The following is a 22,199-nucleotide window of genomic DNA, read 5'->3' as shown; positions in this document are numbered from 1 at the left end:
CCACTGTGGCTTCCCACAGTGCTGGGATTACAGGTGTGAACCACTGCACGTGGCCATTGTTAAAGTAGTTTTTTCTTCCTGATACTAAGGATCACTGTTTACCCTTTTAGAACTCCATTTAATTTGTATTTGCTTTAAGGAATTTCAGTGTTTAAGAATAAGAGAACTTTGAATGTTTTTGCATACCTGTTTGCCTGTATGAGTCATCTTCATGTACTCTCTATTTAGCATTTCTCCTATTTGAGGTTCTGATTTGTAGTTTACAGCATTAAGAAAGTAACGGAGAACTAGATAACTCATAACAACCTGGGTATTATCTTTTGTATGATAATATTATTGTGTTGTTGGGAATTCTGTTAAGTGTATGTCAGTTTAATTTTAGTTTGTAAACTGATACAGAATAGTAAACATGAAGCCGTGAAATTATGTTGTTAGTTGTGGGTTATTTTAAACATTATTGAAAAGTGGACTGTTTAAAATAGACTATATCATTGGCCATTTGCTCCAAGTGCCAGGGAGGTGTTCTCAGGTCATTAGTCTTATCTGTAGAATCAGTCTGTTTTGTTTTTTTTTTTTTTGAGGTGGAGTCTCACTCTGTCGCCCAGGCTTGATCTCCGCTCACTGCAAGCTCTGCCTCCCCCAGGTTCACGCCATTCTCCTGCCTCAGCCTCCTCAGGCGCCCGCCATCACACCCGGCTAATTTTTTGTATTTTTAGTACAGACGGGGTTTCACCGTGTTAGCCAGGATGGTCTCGATCTCCTGACCTCGTGATCCGCCCACCTTGGCCTCCCAAAGTGCTGGGATTACAGGCGTGAGCCACCGGGCCCAGCCTAGAATCAGTCTTAAATGAAGTGAACACTTTTGTCTTCCCCATGTTTCTGTCTGGTAGCTGAATTTCATATTATAAGCTATCTTTGAATATATTTGTATTCTGCACAGTCATCACTTATTTTTGTAGAAATGGTACAGAATATAGCCTTTTGAAGTTCTGATGGATTATTATTTTTACCGTACAGTTGATACAGTATGCAAAATCAATTTTCCTGTGATCATAACAAATTTATAGAAGGTCAGAGATGGAAATTAGTTTTCTGGATTCCATCCCTTTAAATGCTGACTGTTAAAATTGAACTAGTATTAACAGTTTTCAGCCATAACACTACCCATCTGAAATACGGTATAATTCAACACACATAAAAAGACAGTTGGTATTGGCAATTTTCACATTTCTGGACACCACATCTTAAGGCATATTTTCCTTACAGCAAACTTGTTGCTGTGCATTTTTGCATCTTGATTGCTTTAGTGCTCTTGCCTTGTCTTGACTTTATTGGAAACCATAGCAATGAGAAGTGAAATGTGGATTTTATTTTTTCATATTTTAATTAATTTTTTTTTAAGAGATGGTCTTGCACTGTCACAGGCTGGAGTGCAGTGGTGCAATCATCAAGTGATCTTCCCACCTCAGCCTCCCACATAGCTGGGACTACAGGTGCACACCACCATACCTAGCATTTTTTTTTCTTCTTGGAGATGGGGGGGGTCTCACTATTTGCCCAGGCTGGTCTCGAACTCCTGGCCTCAAGCGATCCTCTGGTGTCAGTCTCCTGAGTTGCTGTGATTATAGGCATGAGCCACCACTCCTGGCTTTTAATGTGGGTTTTAATTAGGCAAGTGGTTAATAAGCAAAATTGTAACTTATGAAGTGGTGAAAAGTAGAAACTGTCTGTAGTATTTATCTAATGTTGGCTTACATCTTGTAGGCCACCTCACTCAACAAATATTTATATAACTGTGAGATAATGAAGATACTGTATAAAATGAATAGAAGGTCGGAGGAATACTTAATTGGCTGGAGGGGATAGAACCTCAAGAAGAGGTAACTCTTACGTGGCAGAGTAGGAATTTGTCCTACTGGCAAGTAGGAGTACAGTATTTCTGCAAGAGGGGATGGTCAGCAAGAGCAGAGACTAGAAATGAGAAAGGAGTTTAAGGTATTTCACAAACAAGTACTTCAGATGACTGAATTGAAATCTGTTGGAAAAAGCCACTACTCTTCTTGTTGTTAAATTCATGACATGCTTTGGTCACTATTGCCTGATAATTTTATTCATTTTATCAAAAATACTCATTAGTCGAGGCCAGGCGCAGTGGCTCACACTTGTAATCCCAGCACTTTGGGAGGCTGAGGCAGGCAAATGACTTGAGGTCGGGAGTTCAAGACCAGCCTGACCAACAGGTGAAACTGTATCTCTACTAAAAATATAAAAATTAGCTGGGCATAGTGGCACATGTCTGTAATCCCAGCTATTCAGCAGCTTGAGGCAGGAGAATCACTTGAACTCTGGAGACGGGGGTTGTAGTGAGCTGAGGTTGTGCCACTGCAGTCCAGCCTGGGTGACAGAACAACTCCATCTCAAAAAAAAAAAAAAAAAAAAAGAAAAGAAATTCATTAGTTGAAACATTGTTGATAGGAGTAGTTAAACCAAGTAAGATTTATTTTCCAAGGTCCAGGAGGATAACTTTATTTGCTTACTAAATCACAATATAGCAATGTCATTTATTAAATCTTTTAATCAATTCCATAAGCATTTTTTTTGGAGAATAATAGATATATTTAATCTTTCTTCATTCAACTATAGCAATGGTAGTAATAACAATGTGCCTCCCTTCTGTGTTGGAGCAATTTTAAAATTTTAACCTATAAATTTACTATCATTTTTAAGTGCAAGCAAAGCTCTTGGTGTATGTGATGAAATTTATCGAAGGTGACAAAGAGGGGATTACATTTTTATTTCACTTGTTTTTCCGTGTCCTAAATCTGTTATCCCAGAATGAACAAAAAATATGCTGTATCAGAAGTGACTAAATATTAAAGCTAATGAGATATAACCAGCAACTGATATCATATACTTTTTCTGTGTTTTTTTTTTGGAGATGGAGTTTTGCTCTTGTTGCCCAGACTGGAGTGCAATGGCACGATCTCGGCTCAACACAACCTCCACCTCGCAGGTTCAAGCGATTCTCCTGCCTCAGCTTCCCAAGTAGCTGGGATTACAGGCATGTACCACCATGCCTGGCTAATTTTGTATTTTTAGTAGAGACAGGGTTTCTCCATGTTGGTCAGGCTGTTCTCGAACTCCCGACCTCAGGTGATCTGCGCGCCTCAGCCTCCCAAAGTGCTGGGATTACAGGCATGAGCCACCGCGCCTGGCTGCATTTATTTATTTATTTTGAGACTGAGTCTTGCTCCGTTGCCCAGTAGTGCAATCTCGGCTCACTGAAACGTCCGCCTCCCCGGTTCAAGTGAAAATCCTGCCTCAGCCTCCTGAGTAGCTGGGATTATAGGTGCCTACCACCAGGCTGGGCTAATTTTTATATTTTTAGTAGAGACAGGGTTTCACCATGTTGGCCAGGCTGGTCTCAAACCCGTGCGCGCAGGCGATCCACCCGCCTCGGCCTCCCAGAGTGCTGGGATTACAGGCATGAGCCACCGCACCCGGCCGGTTTTTACTTTTAATTAAATTATTATTATTATTATTATTATTATTATTATTATTATTATTATTTTTAGACAGAGTCTCGCTTTGTTGCCCAGGCTAGAGTGCAGTGGCACGATCTTGGCTCACTGCAAGCTCCGCCTTCCGGTTCAAGTGATTCTCCTGCCTCAGCCTCCCGAGTAGCTGGGGACTACAGGCACGTGCCACCATGCCTGGCTAATTTTTGTATTTTTATTTTATTTTATTTTTGAGACAGAGTCTTGCTTTTGTTGCTCAGGCTGGAGTGCAATGGCAGTATCTTGGCTCACTGCAACCTCCGCCTCCTGAGTTCAAGTGATTCTCCTGCCTCAGCCTCCCGAGTAGCTGGGACTACAGGCGCACACCGCCATGCCTGGCTAATTTTTTATATTTTAGTAGAAACGGGGTTTCACCCTGTTGCCCAGGCTGGTCTCGAACTCCTGAGTTCAGGCACTCCACCCACCTCAGTCTCCCAAAGTGCTAGGATTTCAGGCATGAACCACAGCACCTGGCCTGTACTTTGGGTTTTAATCCAAAACCAATTTATTTTATGGCCCAGTTGTTTCAGTTTTGACCATCAGGAGCTCTTTCATCTGTCTCCTTTGCCCCTTTTACACAATCCCATCAATTTTCTTTTCTATTCTTTTTTTTTTTTTTGAGAGAGAGTCTCACTCTGTTGCCCAGGCTGGAGTGCAGTGGCACGATCTCAGCTCACTGCAACCTCCGCCTCCTGGATTCAAGCAATTCTCCTGCCTCAGCCTCCTGAGTAGCTGGGATTACAGACATCCGCCACCACGTCCAGCTAATTTTTGTATTTTTAGTAGAGACAGGGTTTCACCATGTTGGTCAGGCTTGTCTCGAACCCCTGACCTCATGATCTACCTGCCTCAGCCTCCCAAAGTGCTGGGATTACAGGCATGAGCCACCGTGCCCGGCCAATCCCATCAATTTTCTTTTGTTTTGTTTTTAGGGCACTTCCTTACTTTGTGGCAGTACTGGATTCTCCAGGCTCATCTTATACATTTCCTGTCTTTCTCCTAGATTCTGCCATTTCACCAAAGAGCCCTGGTTTCTTTTATTGGAGAATGGTATTCGAAAGAACATCTGGGTGCTAGGTATGCTTATTACTTGTAGGCCCTTGCAGTTAACAGAACAAGGTGGTAGATGAGTGTATACTAACACATGTATATATGTGTGTGTGTATATTATACACCAATTGTAAATATTTCTGTATGTAACCATCTGTATCTATTTAAACATGAGTTCATCCTGTCTCCCACTCTAATCCATTATCACAGGATCATTCTATCCTCCTTCCTTGACTATTTGTAAATTCCCACTCCAATAAGAAAATTGGGTCTAGCCATCTGCCAACTATTTACTTTATCGTTCAATGCCAATATACATGTATAGCTAGATTAGTACTGTTAGCCTCTACTTTTGTGAGAAACAACTTTGTCAAGTAGAGACTAGTGCTTATATGCAGTTTCTTTTGCCTTTAGTCTTATAGATGCCCCTTATTTCCAAAGTTAGGTTACACCTTTTCCTCCACCCAAGGTGGTCTCATATATTTGTAATATAGTTTAGGTTATTTTATCATAATCTGGGATTTCCCAGCCTCCTAAATAAGTGTTTTTTAAAAAAATTTACATGTATTAAATTTCACTCTTTGATGCTGTGGATTTTGACAAATGTGGGTTGTTAGCTTTGAGTCTTACCAGTTTTATAGAAAACCTTGGAATTTCTCATAGTGGCAGTTGTCAGTATAAGCTACGTGACTTGGATATGTCTATCATTTTGATTGTTTAAAACTGTCCCGGCTGGGCAAAGTGGGTCACGCACGTAATCTCAGCACTTTGGGAGACCGAGGTGAGTGGATCACTTGAGGTCAGGAGTTTGAGAACAGCCTGGCCAACATGGTGAAACCCAGTCTCTACTAAAATACGAAAATTAGCTGGGTGTGGTGGTGTGTGCCTGTAGTCCCAGCTACTGGGGAGGCAGAGGTGAGAGAATTGCTTGAACCTGGAGGCAGAGGTTGCAGTGAGCCGAGATTGCGCCGTTGCACTCCAGCCTGGGTGACAGAGCGAGACTCCGTCTTAAAACACAAAACAAAAACTTTCCCATCTTAAAATAAATGAGATTGTGTTTACTTGGCAGTAAGTCATCGAGCTCTACTCTTAGGATGGTCACTTTTCTGTGTTACTTGGATTTTAAAATGCTTTAAAGAATTGAATGGTTTGGGCAAAATAGGCTCTATCTTTAACTCTGAATCTATCTTTCTAATTTTGAACTCCTTTTAATGTTTTTCTTCTGGGACTTATCACAATTAAAAGTTAGCATTTTTGTTTTGTTTTGCTTTTTGGTTTTTCAGCTGGGCTCCTGACAGTATTGCACATTTACATAAAGGTGTAATTATGCCTTTGCTTAAGATTTATTTTTATTTCAGTGAATTCATCATTGAAGAAAAATACATTTTATGCTCTACTCCCAACTAAGATGAACTGTCTTACAGATGGCTTTGTGCTTTTGGTCATAAGCAAGGCCATGTGAAAGTATGGTTCAGTGAAGTCTTTCAACACTGAACACCTCAAGAGTATACTTTGCAACCATAAGTGAGTCATTAGCATCCCTTGTCAGTAAGGGACTTTATCATCTTCATTCATCAGAAAAGTACCGATATTGATAAGGTGTCTACTAATGTGCCAGATGTACAAAGATAAATATGGCTTAGTCTCTGCTCTCAAGTAGTGTACAGTCTAATGGGGAAAAAAAGTTAAAATGATGTTTAGAAGTAGGCCGGGCGTGGTGGCTCACGCTTGTAATCCCAGCACTTTGGGAGGCCGAGGCAGGCGGATCACAAGGTCAGGAGATCGAGACCACGGTGAATCCCCGTCTCTACTAAAAATACAAAAAAAATTAGCCGGGCATGGTGGCGGGCGCCTGTAGTCCCAGCTACTCGGAGAGGCTGAGGCAGGAGAATGGCGTGAACCCGGGAGGCGGAGCTTGCAGTGAGCTGAGATTGCGCCACTGCACTCCAGCCTGGGTGACAGAGCAAGACTCCATCTCAAAAAAAAAAAAAAAAAAAAGAAAAGACATTTAGAAGTGGGTCATAGAGAGAGATGGTGCTGTGTAAGTGAGCAGGCTTCCTGGTTGACACCTTTTGGGATTAGGAAGATTAAATGGTTCATAGTAAACTTAACGTTTTTTTTCAGAGCAGACCTATCTTGTTTAAGGGCCTTTAGCCATTACTTAGATGACATTTGTGTAGCTCCATGTTTTATTAGTTGTTTGTTTAAATTATGTGCGTAATTAAAGGTGTAGTTGATTCTAGCTTACGTGTTTTAGATGACTTATAAATCCTAGAAAAATCATCACCTATCAGAATTAACTCAAGAATATTTTTTTTCTTTTTTGAGACAGGGTTTGGTTCTGTTGCCCAGGTTGCAATACAGTGGTGTGATCTTGGCTCACTGCAACCTCTACCTTCTGGGCTCAAGTGATCCTCCCACTTTGGCCTCCTGAGTAGCTGAGACTACAAGTATGCACCACCACACCCCACTAATTTTTGTATTTTTTGTAGAGATGGAGTTTCACCATGTTGCCCAGGCTGGTCTTGAACTCCTGAACTCAAGTGATCCACTTGCCTTGGCCTCCCAAAGTGCTGAGATTACAGGCATGAGCTACTGCACCTGGCCTCAAGAAGAAATTTTGAAACTCAAGTAGCTGTATTAATAAAGAGGCTAGGCGTGGTGGCTCATGCCTGTAATCCCAGCACTTTGGGAGGCCTAGGCGGATGGATCACCTGAGGTCAGGAGTTCGAGACCAGCCTGACCAACATGGAGAAACCCCATCTCTACTAAAAAATACAAAATTAGCCGGGCATGGTGGTGCACGTCTATAATCCCAGCTACTCGGGAGGCTGAGGTAGGAGAATCGCTTGAATTCAGGAGGTGGAGGCTGCAGTGAGCCGAGATCATGCCATTGCACTCCAGCCTGGGCAACAAGAGCGAAACTCCGTCTCAAAAAAAAAAAAAAGAAGAAAAAATACATATATATATAAATTTGGGCATTAAAGTTCCATTTTACCTTTCTACCAAATAAAGCATTTTGCTGAATTTAAAACGTATGGTTCTCCATATGAAATTTTTGGCCAGGTGTGGTGGCTCACGCCTGTAATCCCAGCACTCTAGGAGGCCGAGGTGGGCGGATCACCTGAGGTCAGGAGTTTGAGACCAGCCTGGCCAGCATGGTGAAACCCTGTCTCTACTAAAAATACAAAAATTAGTTGGGCATGGTGACGCATGCCTATAATCCCAGCTACTCTGGAGGCTGAGGTAGGAGAATCGCTTGAGTGAGTTCACTGCACTCCAGCCTAGGTGACAAAGCCAGAGTCTGTCTCAAAAACAAAACAACAAAAAAAAGAAAGTATATCGATGGGTAGTTTGTGGGAATACTTTATTTTTCCATTTTTTAATTTTTCTGTATTATAAAAGGAATCTTAATTGGGTAACACACTGATGAGTTCACCATTTTTAAAAACTGCAGCTGGTATCTGTTAGGAAATTTGGTATGCTTTATAAAATAGCTTCCTGAATTTGCTTGTCATAATAGCTCACAGTTTGCTAATAGCAACAATGGTTATGCCAAATTATTCTATTTCTAGGCTTTTTTTTGTCAAAACATAGACTGTCAATAATAAGGAGTCTCTAGATTATACGCTTCGTTAATGTAGAATTTAAAATATTAAACTGTGTACTTAAAAACAGTTGAGTAAAAAATGTGTTGTTTAGTTTTTTTTTTTCTTTTGTCTTAAAGGTAATTCTGTTTTGTTGTTGTTGTTTTGGGACAGAGTCTTGCTCTGTTGCCCAAGCTGGAGTGCAGTGGCATGATCTTGGCTCACTGCAGCCTCCACCTCTTGGGCTCAAGAGATCCTCCCACTTCAGCCTCCCAAGTAGCTGGGACAACAGGTTTGCACTACCATGCCTGGCTAACTTTTGTATTTTTTATAGAGACAGGGTTTCACTTTGTTGCTTTCGCTGGTCACGAACTCCTGGGCTCAAGCAATCTGCCTGTCTTGGCCTCTCAAAGTGTTGGGTTTACTGGTGTGAGCCACTGCACCCAGCTCTAAAGGTAATTGTGTAAGTGGCAAAGGATATCAGTTTAAGTGACAATAATTTGACAATGTTTAATCCCTTTACCTTCCCCAATTTTATTCTCTGAAATTCTACCTCTTCTTTATTTTTATTGTTGTTTTTTGATTTTTTGAAACAGAGTCTTGCTGTGTCACCCAGGCTGGAGTGTAGTTGCGTGATCTTGGCTCACTGCAGCATCAACCTCCTGGGCTCAAGCGATCCTTGCACCTCAGACCCCCTGTAGCTGGGACTACAGGTGTGCGCCACCATGGCCAACTAATTTTTGTATTTTTTGTAGAGAAGGGTTTTGTCATGTTGCCCAGGCTGGTCTCAAACTCCTGGACTCAAGTTTTCTGCCTGCTTTGGATTCCCAAACTGCTTGGATTACAGACATGAGTCACCACACCTGGCTTCTACCTAGTCTTTAAAGCTCAGCTGAAATGCTTGTCTGTGAACCTTCCTTATACTAGTTAGAAGCCATCTCTTTCTTTCTCGAACTGTTAAGGCTTCTTGTTTTGTCTCATAGGTCATTTATTATATAATGTTCTGTGTTGGTATTATTAATTTATGTGTCCTTGGCCCTTAGTGGGTCAATCTGTTTGAGAGCAAATAGTGACATACCTTCTTTTTGTACCTTGTGTGGGATCTAAGCATAATATATTTTTTCTTTTTGTGTTTTTAATATTTGATAGCAGTCAAGCTTGCAATAAGCACAGTATTTTTAGATATAGCAAATGTTTCATTGGTATTTGTTGAATGCACGGAGTAAGGTAGAATTTTTTATTTTATCCTTTTTCTACTTTCTATAACTTTTTCATTTGAGTTGATACAATGATAATGGTGGTATATTCATAAGAAGACTTATTGTCTTAGATTGAATCATTTTATGATCTTCTGTAAATCTCTCATTCAACAGTATTTTATATTTTCAAGAGTAGCATTTAGTACTTAGCCTACATTAGTGCTGCTGAGGTGGTTCACTTTATGAGTTCATAATGACATCTGTTCAGGGTTGCTGCTTTGTCCCTAAAGCCTCAGAAGCCCTCATGCTGTGGGATGACTCTGGGTGCCTCCATTCAGTCCAGTCCCTTCTTCTTCTTTTTATTTTTCTCTACTTCTCCTTCTTGTCCCTTATTCTTTTTTTTTTTTTTTTTTTTTTGAGACGGAGACTTGCTTTGTCACTCACCCACCTCAGAGTGCAGTGATACGATCTTGGCTCACTGCAATCTCCGCCTCCTGGGTTCAAGGGATTCTCCTGCCTCAGCCTCCTGAGTAGCTGGGATTACAGGTGCACACCACCACGCCTGGCTAATTTTTGTTTGTAGTAGGGGTCTCACCATATTGGCCAGGCTGGTCTCGAACTCCTGACCTCAAGTGATCCGCACATCTCAGCCTCCCAAAGTGCTGGGATTACAGGCGTGAGCCACTGCGCCTGGCCCTGTCCCTTATTCTATTTTTAGTAGAGATGGGGTTTCACCATGTTGGCCAGGCTGGTCTCGAACTCCTGACCTTGTGATTCCCCCGCCTGGGCCTCCCAAAGTGCTGGGATTACAGGCATGAGCCACCATGCTTGGCCAATTACATTTTTTAACCTTTTGAATTTGTGACAAATATGTTTGATTGCATTTTAAATGTTCAGCTTCCTTTTAGGTAAATGAAGTGTAGTCCGACTTTAATAAAGATGTGTTTACCACAAGAGGATTGTCAGATGTCTAGTTGAATAGAAACCAAAGGCAAAAAACTAATCAAATATTGCCCTCAAATCTGGCAATGGCTTTTAAATGCATAGCAGTTTCATTCCCATATTGAAATTCTTTTGCGTTGATTCTTTCTAGGTTACGGATTTTCTCCAATGAATTCAGAGTAGTTTCTTGATATCTACTATCTTTACAAAATCTTCCTGAAGTAAGTGGGGAACTTTCATTACTTAGGGAGGTTTTTGTTTCTTACTCTGTGTGACTTATGCTAGGTTTCACAGCATTAAAGCTAGAAACAGTGGCCACATCTTCCAGTCTCAAAATCTTAACCTTAATTTATACCTCAGAAGGGTAAGGCATTTGGACTTTAGAAACTGATTTGTATTTAGTTGGATGTAGCATAGTTTTTTTTTTAATTTAAAAAAAAGTTTTTAAATTTTTTTATTTTTTGAGACAGAGTCTCGCTCTGTTGCCCAGGCTGGAGTACAGTGGTGCGATCTCAGCTCACTGCAACCTCCGCCTCCCAAGTACAAGCAATTCTCCTGCCTCAGCCTCCTGAGTAGCTGGGATTACAGGCATGCTCCCCCATGCCCAGCTAATTTGTTTATTTTTAGTAGAGACGGGGTTTCCCCATGTTGGTCAGGCTGGCCTTGAACTCCTGACCTCGTGATCCACCCACCTCAGCCTCTCAAAGTGCTGGGATTACAGGCGTGAGCCATCGCGCCTGGCCTAGTATAGTAGTTTTTCAGAAGAAAAAGATACTACTGGGCCAAATAAATAGTTTCCTCTCTGGCAGCAGACTCTCAGGCCAGTATATACACCTTAAAAGGTACAAAATTCCATAAACCAGAGATTTGTATTAATTCTGACCAATAAAATATTTTGACAACATCTAGTAACATATAAAAGTAGGATCTACCATTTTCTGGATATACTAATGATGTAATTTTTTTTACATGTCCCAAGTAGCTGGGATTACAGGCGCCTGCCACCACGCCTGACTAATTTTTTGTATTTTTAGTAGAGACAGGGTTTCGCCATGTTAGCTAGGCTGGTCTTGAGCTCCTGTCCTCAGGTGATCCACCCACCTCGGACTCCCAAATTGCTGGGATTACAGGCATGAGTCACCACGCCTGGCCTAATGATGTAATTTCTATTATAAAATAATGACTGGGCACAGTGACTTATACCTGTATTCCCAGCACTTTGGAACATTGGGACAGGAGGATCACTTGAGCCTAGGAGTTCAAGGCTGCAGTGAACTATAATTGTGCCACTGCAGTCCAGCCTGGGTGACAGAGCAGAACCCTATCTTAAAACAAACAAACAAACAAACAAAAAACCCTTGCAAGCTCAGCACAAAGGTGTTCTGAGTAGACATGTCAATAAACCTTACACTCATTTGAATGCCTAGTGCTAAGACGACAAAGATGCCTAGGCCAATGGTCCTGCCCCCAGGGAGTTCAGATTCCAGTACATTCATTCAGTCACACTGGGGAAGCTGAGAAGGTCTAACACAAATGTGAAGGGTGAGAAGGACTTCTTTTAAACAGTTTCATGAAAACTACATTCATTGAGTTAGTATGCTTACATGTGAAAGTTTGTAGGGCTTCTTTTGGCATGAAAACAAGAAAAACTCAGAGTTTCAAAATGCCTCTGTATCCTTGGGGGAATATGAGTGATGATTTTATTACCTAATTATGGAAGTGAAAAAGAAGGGCTATGCAAATTCGTGTTGGGCATGTAATTACAGAGGAATTGCATCTGAGCTCACCCATGTGTGTTCTCCTTGGCATCTGTACCTAGCGCCAAGTTAGCAAACATGCCCTGAGAGGTATGCAGTTTGATGTTTTTGTGGAGGGTGTAACAGTTGAATGGTGGAAATTGCTTAACATTGGCTATTAAAGCAGTATGAGTCTCTTTATGTTGGCTTGTTATTATATTTTAAGACAATTTGGAAAGAGAGGGAGTTGTTTTATTGAATCAAATTTATTCTGATTGGGAAAAATAGTAATGTAAATAAACTTTTGCAGCCTCCATTGATTTATTTTGTTCTGCAACAGAACTTAGGCTTATAGTCTGTCAAAATGTTGTGCAAGGGAGCAACTATTTAATTTAAATGTCAACCATGCAGCCAAACTCAAGGAATCCATTTCTTTGGGCTCTTTTCCTTGGTGAATTTTAGAGCTGAGTGGAGGTTAAAAATATAAGAAAGTTAGGCTGGGCACGGTGGATTACTTGAGGTCAGGAGTTTGAGACCAGCCTGGCTAACATGGTGAAACCCTGTTTCTACCAAAAATACAAAAATTTGATCATGCCACTGCACTCCAGCCTGGGGAACAGAGCGAGACTCCCATCTCAAAAAAAAAAAAATTAGCTGGGCATGGTGGCGCGCCAGCTACTTGGGAGGCTGAGGTGGGAGAATCACTTGAACCTGGGAGGCAGAGGTTGCAGTGAGCTGAGATTGCACCACTTCACTCCAGCCTGGGTGACAGAGTGAGACCCTATCTCAAAAAAATCATAATAATAAAACAAAAAATATATATGAAAGTTAATAAATCAGGAAAGTTAGCCAGTAGGAAATGATATAATATACAAGAGAACAAGTAAGAGGGACTATGGGAAGTGATATTTTTTCCAGTAAAAAAAGGCATGGTTTGATTTTTTTTGTTTGTTTTTTTGAGATGGAGTTTGCTCTTGTTGCCCAGGCTAGAGTGCGGTGGCATGATCTCGGCTTACTGCAACCTCCACCTCTCCAGTTCAAGCGATTCTCCTGCCTCAGCCTCCCGAGTAGCTGGGATTACAGGCGTGTGCCACCACGCCCAGCTAGTTTTTTGTATTTTTAGTAGAGACGGGGTTTCACCATGTTAGCCAGGCTAGTCTTGAACTCCTGACCTCAGGTGATCTGCCCGCCTTGGCCTCCCAGAGTGCTGGGATTACAGACATGAACCACCATGCTCGGTGACACGTTTTAGGATAGGAATTTGGGCTGGAAATGAAGGTCTCTGTTGTTTGAAAGGCCTCCCTCTAGCGAGTCAGTCATGTTGAAAAACACCTTACCCACGTGAGCATGGAAAGAGGCCTAACTATCTAGGATCCTTTTTCTTTTTCTTTTCTTTTTTTTTTTTTTAATATGGAGTCTCACTCTGTTGCCCAGGCTGGAGGGCAGTGGCGCAATCTCGGCTCACTGCAACCTCTGCCTCCCGGGTTCAAGTGATTCTCCTGCCTTAGCTTCCCGAGTAGCTGGGACTACAGGTGCACGGCACCATGCCCGGCTAATTTTTGTATTTTTAGTAGTGACGGGGTTTCACCATACTGGCCAGGCTGGTCTCGAACTCCTGAGCTCGTGATCCGCCTGCCGCAGCTTCCCAAAGTGCTGGGATTACAGGCGTGAGCCACCACACCTGGCCTAGGATCCTTTTTCTAATACAGTTTTCAGGAAACCCATTATAATACTCTTCTCTCCTTTTGGGGAATGAAGGGAATTGCTCCTTTCTCACTGTCACTGCCTTTCCCCCACACCCCCAGGTGGACTTAAGCCACTCCAGTCCTTCCAAGTAGCCACCAATTTGCTGATTATCACTAAGATTCTAATAGCCACTTTGCTAGGACACATTTGCAGTATCATAAGCTTTCAGCCAGTTTGGTAGATAAATTATCTTGGAAGCAGTTTTATGAGTTCATGTTTTCATTTTCCTTAATGTGATTCTTCCAGTTTTAAAAGATGTTACACATAATTAGTGCATGAATTACTGCAGTGGTAGAGATGAGGTAGGAGGTTTCTGTTCTCTGCTCTCCCCTCTCTGTCACTTTTTGGAACGTTTCAGATCTTTCTCAAAGCCCCAAAGTATATTTCGAGATTACTCTTCGTTTCCTTCCCCACCCCCCCCAAATCCAGCTTTTCCCAATTTTGGGAAGAACTGGGAAGAGAAGACCCTTCTTATTCTTCCTTTCATCAGTGCTAGAGGGAATGCTGGAAATTTGTAAAGTGGGGTGGCATAGTAAATAGTCTGGGTAGAGTGTGTGGAGCAAGGGAAATAAATGTATTTAAAAATAATAAAATTCTCCCTTCAAAAGGACTTACTGTCCATCTGTAAGGAGGCTAGCTGAAGCCGTTAGCTCCTTTAGGGTCTGCCTCAGCTTTGGAGCCTTCTGCCAGTGGTTGAGCGAAGCAGTGATTTAGAGCCTTGCCCTTTCTGCCCAGTACTAGATTCCCCTGAGTGGCCATCTTTGCTCCCGAGCTCTCTGTTGGACAGGCTTTGTCAGGTCTGTGTTGTGGTCTGATGGCTCCTCTTGCCCAATCCTGCTGCTTCTGCACTTCTTCCAGAAGTTACTTCCCATTAAACTTTTTCCATTCTGAATTCTGTCTAGCATCTGCTTCCTGGAGAATCTAATCTGCAACACAGTTCTTACATAAAACACCCTATTTCCTTCATTTTACTAGTTTTACCTCAGACTTTGTGTATAATGTCATGGGAGTATAAATGAGATGCCTGCCTCTGTATGTTTTCTTTGTAGAAAATTTAGGAAATACAGATAGGCAGAAGCAAGACATTTTTGAAATTATTAATAATATTCCCACTAGAAGTAACTGCTGATAATGGCTTATTTTGGCAAACTTTATTTATTTATTTAAGACAGAGTCTTGCTCTGTCGCCCAGGCTGGAGTGCAGTGGAGCGACCTGGGCTCACTGCAACCTCTGCTTCCTGGGTTCAAGCGATTCTCCTGCCTCAGCCTCCCGAGTAGCTGGGATTACAGGCGTGTGCCACCACACCCAACTAATTTTTGTGTTTTTAGTAGAGACGGGGTTTCACCATGCTGGCCATACTGGTCTCGAACTCCTGACCTCAGGTGATCCACCTGCCTCGGCTTCCCAAAGTTCTGGGATTACAGGCATGAGCCACTGCACCCGGCCAGTATTTTGACAAACTTTAGAGAAGTACGTGAGTATTCAGCTCAGTAAATTTTTTTACAAACAAAAAACATCTGTGTAACCAGTACCCAATCAGGAAACAGAACTTTACTAGTACCTCAGATACCTAACTTGTAACAGCATAAATTTTGCCTCATTTTGAACTTGATATAATTGTAATCGTATAGTATATATTCTTCTTCTTCTTCTTTTTTTCCTTCGAGACGCGGTCTAACTCGGTTGCCCAGGCTAGAGTCCAGTGGTGTGGTCATGGCTTCCTGTAGCCTCAAACTCTTGGGCTCAAGTGATCCTCCTGCTCAGCCTCCTGGGTAGCTGGGACCACAGATGTGTGCCACCACACCCGGTTAATTATTTTTTTGTAGAGGTGGTGTCTCACTTTGTTGCCCAGGCTGGTCTCAAATTCCTGACCTCAAATGATCCTGTTTTGGCTTACTAAAGTGTTGGGATTATAGGCATGAGCCACTGTGCCTGCCCATTCTTCTGTCTTATGTTTGTTTGTTTTTTTGAGATGGAGTCTCGCTGTATTGTCTAGGCTGGAGTGCAGTGGCCCAGTCTTGGCTAACTGCAACCTCTGCCTCCCAGGTTCAAGTGATTCTCCTGCCTCATCCTCCCAAGTACCTGGGATTACAGGCACGTGCATCACCAAGCCTGGCTAAGTTTTGGATTTTTGTTTGTTTGTTGAGACGATCTCACTCTATTGCCCAGGCTGGAGTGCAGTAGAGTGATCTCGGCTCACTGCAACCTCCGCCTCCTGGGTTCAAGTGATTCTCATGCCTTAACCTCCCTAGTAGCTAGGACTACAGGCATACGCTACCACGCCCAGCTAATTTTGCATTTTTAGTAGAGGTGGAGTTTCACCATGTTGGTCAGGCTGGTCTTGAACTCCTGACCTCAGATGATCTGCCTACCTTAGCCTCCCAAAGTGCTGGGATTACGGGTGTGAGCCACTGCGCCTGGCCTAATTTTTGTATTTTTTAGTAGAGATGGAGTTTCACCATGTTGGCCAGGCTGGTTTTGAACTCCTGACCTCAGGTGATCCACCCGCCTCAGCCTCCCAAAGTGTTGGGATTACAGGCGTGAGCCACCGCATCCGGCCTTCTATTTTCTTTTGCTTAACATTATGTTTGAGAGATTTATTTGTATGTATGTAACCTGTGGTTCTTTGCCCTATAATATTTCATGGCGAATGTACCACAATTTATTTGTTCTGTTGTTGATAGACATTCATGTTGTTCTAGTTTTTACTGCCTGGATCTCTTAATGATTCATATTTTCTATTGTAAATACTGGAGTCTTTCTCTGTGGCCCAGGCTGGAGTGTAGTGGCATGATCTCGGCTCACTGCAACCTCTGTCTCCCAGGTTCAAGCGATTCTCCTGCCTCAGCCTCCTGAGTAGCTGGGATTATAGGCACACGCCACTACACCTGGCTAATTTTTGTATTTTATGTTGTTTTTTTTGTTTTTTGTTTTTTTTTTTTTGAGACGGAGTCTCGCTCAGTCACGCAGGCTGGAGTGCAGTGGCGCGATCTCGGCTCACTGCAACCTCCACCTCCTGGGTTCACGCCATTCTCCCGCCTCAGCCTCCCGAGTAGCTGGGACTACAGGCGCCCGCCACCATGCCCGGCTAATTTTTTTGTATTTTTAGTAGAGACGGGGTTTCACCGTGGTAGCCAGGATGGTCTCGATCTCCTGACCTCGTGATCCGCCCGCCTCGGCCTCCCAAAGTGCTGGGATAACAGGCGTGAGCCACCAAGCCCGGCTAATTTTTGTATTTTGGTAGAGACAGGGTTTCACCATGTTGCCCACACTGGTCTCGAACTCCTGACCTAAGGTGATCTGCCTGCCTCAGAATCCCAAAGTGCTGGGACTACAGGTGTGAGCCACTGTACCCAACCAAGAATTACTATATTTCGTAAATGGAAATAACCACTATTAAAAACAGAATGCTATAAATAGAATGATGTCTTTTGTTTCTAAAGTTGATGTACTAGAGCAATGTGAAAACAACAACAAAAGAGATATTTTGGCCGGGCGCAGTGGCTCACGCCTGTAATCCCAGCACTTTGGGAGGCTGAGGCGGGCGGATCACGAGGTCAGGAGATCGAGACCATCCTGGCTAACATGGTGAAACCCCATCTGTACTAAAAATACAAAAAATTAGCGGGGCATGGTGGCAGGTGCCTGTAGTAGCCAACTACTCCAGAGGCTGAGGCAGGAGAATGGCATGAACCCGGGAGGTGGAGCTTGCAGTGAGCCGCGATCAGGCCATTGCACTCCAGCCTGGGCGACGGAGCGAGACTCCATCTCAAAAAAAATAAATAAATAAAATAAAATAAATAAGAGATACTTTGTGGCAAAGTTATCTCCGAGTAAACACCGCAGTTGCAGGCGCCGCTGGCAAGTATTCTCCAGGCAAACTGTCTTGCATAAAAGCTTAGAAAAACTGTTCTTTTCTTTCTTTCTTTTTTTTTTTTTTTTTTTTTTTGAGATAGAAGTTTGCTCTTGTTGCCCAGGCTGGATGTTGGTCAGGCTGGTCTCAAACTCCCAACTTCGGGTGATCCGCCCGCCTCAGTCTCCCAAAGTGCTGGGATTACAGGTTTGAGCCACCATGCCGGGTCGACAAACTGTTATTTCTTAACCCATATTCTCAGAATGTTATTACTCTTTACAGGACCCAGAGTTAGTTTTTCCTTCAAAGTGTGAGGTCTTAGATCATTGTTACTGGCCAAGGAGGCTAGTTGCTCTTCCCTTTGCTATCGGTCCGTTAGATCCTTGAGTTAGAGGAATTGTTGGAGAACAAGTTTTCTGGTTTATGGTTATACCAGAACTTGGCTGCCACTCTGGTTTTTTTTTTTTTTTTTTTTTTTTTGAGACGGAGTCTCGCTGTGTTGTCCAGGCTGGAGTGCAGTGGCGCAATCTCTGCTCACTGCAAGCTCCGCCTCCCGGGTTCCCGCCATTCTCCTGCCTCAGCCTCTCCGAGTAGCTGGGACTACAGGCGCCCGCCACCACGCCCGGCTAATTTTTTTGTATTTTTAGTAGAGACAGGGTTTTACCGTGGTCTCGATCTCCTGACCTCGTGATCCGCCCGCCTCGGCCTCCCAAAGTGCTGGGATTACAAGCGTGAGCCACCGCGCCCGGCCTGCCACTCTGGTTTTCAGTGAAGAGAAAAAATGTAATCAAAAGCCTTTGGGGATGGGCTTGGTATTTGAGCTGTACCTGTCGAATTAAGGTGGCTCACAACTGGTGTTGGAAAGTGCTGAAGAGAAGATTTCACACTGAGAGTGGAAACGAAATTATGAAGAGCTTGGATGTGCATGCCTGAATTGTTTTTGAGCTACTTTTAGTGGAATACTGATATTTGTGTTTTACCTATTACAGCTGTTGAGTGGAATGTCATGGCCAGCTCCTCGGACAGTGAAGATGACAGTTTCATGGCTGTGGACCAGGAAGAAACTGTGCTGGAAGGGACAATGGAGCAAGATGAGGAGCCCCACCCAGTATTGGAGGCTGAGGAGACTAGACATAATAGGTCCATGTCGGAGCTGCCAGAAGAGGTTTTGGAGTATATCCTGTCCTTTCTCTCACCGTATCAGGAACACAAAACTGCGGCCCTTGTCTGCAAACAGTGGTATCGACTTATCAAAGGTACTGTGGATAGGAGAAAGGTTTATTTATTGATTTCAAATTTCACTGATTTACTTTTAGACTCCAAGTTTAGTTTTTTTCCTCCCTTAAATGTGTTATGGTTATAAAATCTAGCATTAGACGATACTACCTGGTTTTCTTTCTTACCCTGGTTAGTTTAATGAACAGCTTGAATACTAAAGTATCTAATCCCATTTGCATTTTAAAATGAGGATTCTTTTTAAAAGTTTCATATTCTTAGAGTTGATCTGGTTAATAGTATTGTTCTTTTCTTTCTTTTTTTTTTTTTTTTTAGACAGAGTCTCACTCTGTCGCCCAGGCTGGAGTGCAGTGGCGCAATCTCGGCTCACTGCAAGCTCTGCCTCCCAGGTTCACGCTATTCACCTGCCTCAGCCTCTGGAGTAGCTGGGGACTACAGGCGCCTGCCACCACGCCTGGCTGATTTTTTGTATTTTTAGTAGAGACGGGGTTTCACTGTGTTAGCCAGAATAGTCTTGATCTCCTGACCTCGTGATCCATCCGCCTCAGCCTCCCAAATGGATTAATTGTATTGTTCTTGAATGGGCAAAATAGAAATGGATATGGGAGGCCGGGCGCGGTGGCTCACGCCTGTAATCCCAGCACTTTGGGAGGCCGAGGCGGGCGGATCACGAGGTCAGGAAATCGAGACCATCCTGGCTAACACGGTGAAACCCCGTCTCTATTAAAAATACAAAAAAAAAATAGCCGGGCTAGGTGGCGGGCACCTGTAGTCCCAGCTACGTGGGAGGCTGAGGCAGGAGAATGGCGTGAACCCCGGGGGGCGGAGCCTGCAGTGAGCCGAGATCGCGCCACTGCACTCCAGCCTGGGTGAAAGAGCGAGACTCCTTCTCAAAAAAAAAAAAAAAAAAAGAAATGGATATGGGATAATAGTAACAGCCAGCGTGAACATAGCTTTTATCACGTGTCAAGCACTATTGTAACTGCTTTACATTCTCACAGCAAACTCTGACTAGAACATCCTGCATTTTATAGATGACAGAACTGAGTGAAGCACAGTTAACTTATTTGCACAGATAGTAAATGCAGGATTAAAGATTCACATTCAGGCAATCTGGCTTTAAAGTCCGTGCTCTTATTAAGGCTACAGATTGTCTCTGAGTAGCTACTTTAGGCAACTGTACTTTCTTGAAAACATTTGTCACTTGATTTTATCTCTAAACAGCAGAGACCCTATATACATCTTTTACTTTTTAAAATATGTTTCTTGGCCGGGTGCAGTGGCTCACGCCAGTAATCCCAGCACTTTGTGAGGCCAAGGCAGGTGGATCACCTGAGGTCAAGTTCGAGACCAGCCTGGCCAACATGGTGAAACTCTGTCTCTACTAAAAATACAAAAATTAGCCGGGTGTGGTGGTGGGCGCCTATAATCCCAGCTACTTGGGAGGCTGAGGCAAGAGAGTTGCTTGAACCCAGGAGGCAGAGGTTGCAGTGAGCCAAGATCACTCCACTGGACTCCAGCCTGGGCTACAGAGCAAGACTCTGGTCCTTTTTTTCGTCCTTTTCCTAATCAAGATTTCAACTTTTTGCTAAATGTTTAGGTTGCTAGACATGCTGTATTTTTAATTAGCAGAAAGCAGTTAGTGACTTCATTGCATCTTAAGTGGAAAGGGCCCATTTTTTGTTTGAAGATGATCAATCAAGTGGAGTAATTTTTTATCAAGCGAGGGTTGTCTCGATGTGTTCTTTCCTGGGGGAACAAGGCAGCCAGAGATATAACAGAGAACAATCTTTAGATCAAAATCAATCAGTTTTAAAATGTTTTCCTTGCATCAAGGTGGTTCTCATGGGGAGGGGAGTCCTTGTCAACTCCCAAAGTCCACCTAGAGGGCTAAGAACCAGCTGTATTGAAACTGCTCTGTGGGCCCTGTGCTCATTTGATTATAACTGTTAATACTGGCACACACAGCCTGCTTCTATATTCTGAGTTGATGGGCTCTTCAGGAGAGATTGGCTCACTGCAACGTGGAAATACATGGTTTCACTTCTCAAATAAAGGAAGGAAAACCACAGGTAAGGGACTGTGATTTAATCAAATATGTGAATTTATCCTTAGGTTTTCTTTGGCAGTCTTATTTTGGTTTTCTTTCTTTTCTCTCTCCCTTTCTTTCTTTCTTTCCTTCTTTCTTTCTTTCTTTCTTTCTTTTTCTTTTTTTCCTTCTTTCTTTCCTTTCATGCTTTCTCTCTCTCTCTTTCTTCTTTTCTTTATTTCTTTTTTTATTTTTATTTAGAGAAGAACCCTACCCTAGTACTCACAGTCTTAGATCGATCTTTCTGGCAGAAGTCACTGACGAGATAGTTTTGTTTGTTTGTTTTTAATTTTAATAGACTTTTTTTTAAAGAGCACTTTTAGGTTCACAGCAAAATTGAGCAGGAGAAACAAATTCCTCTGAGCGGACACAGTGGAACACGCCTGTAATCCCAGCACTTTGGGAGGCCGACGTGGGCGGATCGCTTGAGATCAGGAGTTCAAGACCAGTCTGATCAACATGGTGAAACCTCATCTCTACTAAAAATATGAAAATTAGCCAGGCATGGTGGTGGGTGCCTGTAGTCCTAGCTACTCAGGAGGCTGAGGCAGGAGAAATGTTCAAACCTGGGAGGCAGAGGTTGCAATGTGCCAAGATTGAGCCACTGCACTCGAGTGTGGATGACAGAGCGAGATTCCATCTCAAAAAAAAAAAAAAAAAGGCAAAACAAAACCGATTTCTCATATATCCCCTACCCTAACACATGTATAGCCTCTCCCATTATCAACATCCCCCACCAGAGTGGTACATGTGTTACAGTTGATGAACCTATACTGAAACATTGTTATTATCCCAAATTCCATAGTTTACGTTAATGTTCATGCTTGGTGTTGTGCATTCTGTGGGTTTGGATGAATGTATAATGACACATATCCACTGTTATAATATAATAGCTTCACTGCCCTAAAAATCCTGTATACTCTCCCTGTTTATCCTTTCCTTCCACCAACCACTGGCAATCACTGATTTTTTTACTGTCTCCATAGTTTTGCCTTTTCTAGACGGTCATATAGTTGGAATCATACAGTATATAGCCTTTTCCAATTGGTTTCTTTCACTTAGTAATATTTGCATTTAAGTTTCCTCCTTATTTTTTGAGACAGGGTCATGCTCTGTTGCCCAGGCTGGAGTGCACTGGTGCAATTTTGGCTCATTGCAACCTCCGCCTCCCGGGCTCAAGTGATGTTCCCACCTCAGCCACCG

The 22,199-nt window shown here is 42.9% G+C and overlaps 1 protein-coding gene across 4 annotated transcripts in view; it reads left to right on the top strand.

Moving 5' to 3' along the window:
* FBXO42 (F-box protein 42) overlaps positions 1 to 22,199 on the top strand; it is a 127,479-nt gene that overhangs the window by 31,484 nt on the left and 73,796 nt on the right. For 2 of the 4 annotated variants that reach the window (XM_032759042.2, XM_032759043.2), the window contains exon 2: positions 18,661 to 18,927. In XM_032759042.2, the coding sequence (XP_032614933.1) occupies positions 18,678 to 18,927 (250 nt within the window). In that variant the 5' untranslated portion in view covers positions 18,661 to 18,677. Of the gene's footprint in view, positions 1 to 10,491; positions 10,557 to 15,096; positions 15,289 to 18,660; positions 18,928 to 22,199 lie in introns of those variants that run through there. The other 2 variants (XM_032759044.2, XM_058444126.1) reach the window with 2 other exon arrangements.

Source organism: Hylobates moloch, unplaced genomic scaffold (genome assembly GCF_009828535.3).
Source record: "Hylobates moloch isolate HMO894 unplaced genomic scaffold, HMol_V3 SCAFFOLD_9, whole genome shotgun sequence".
NCBI lineage: Eukaryota > Metazoa > Chordata > Mammalia > Primates > Hylobatidae > Hylobates > Hylobates moloch.
This window is presented reverse-complemented; position numbering and strand designations above follow the sequence as displayed.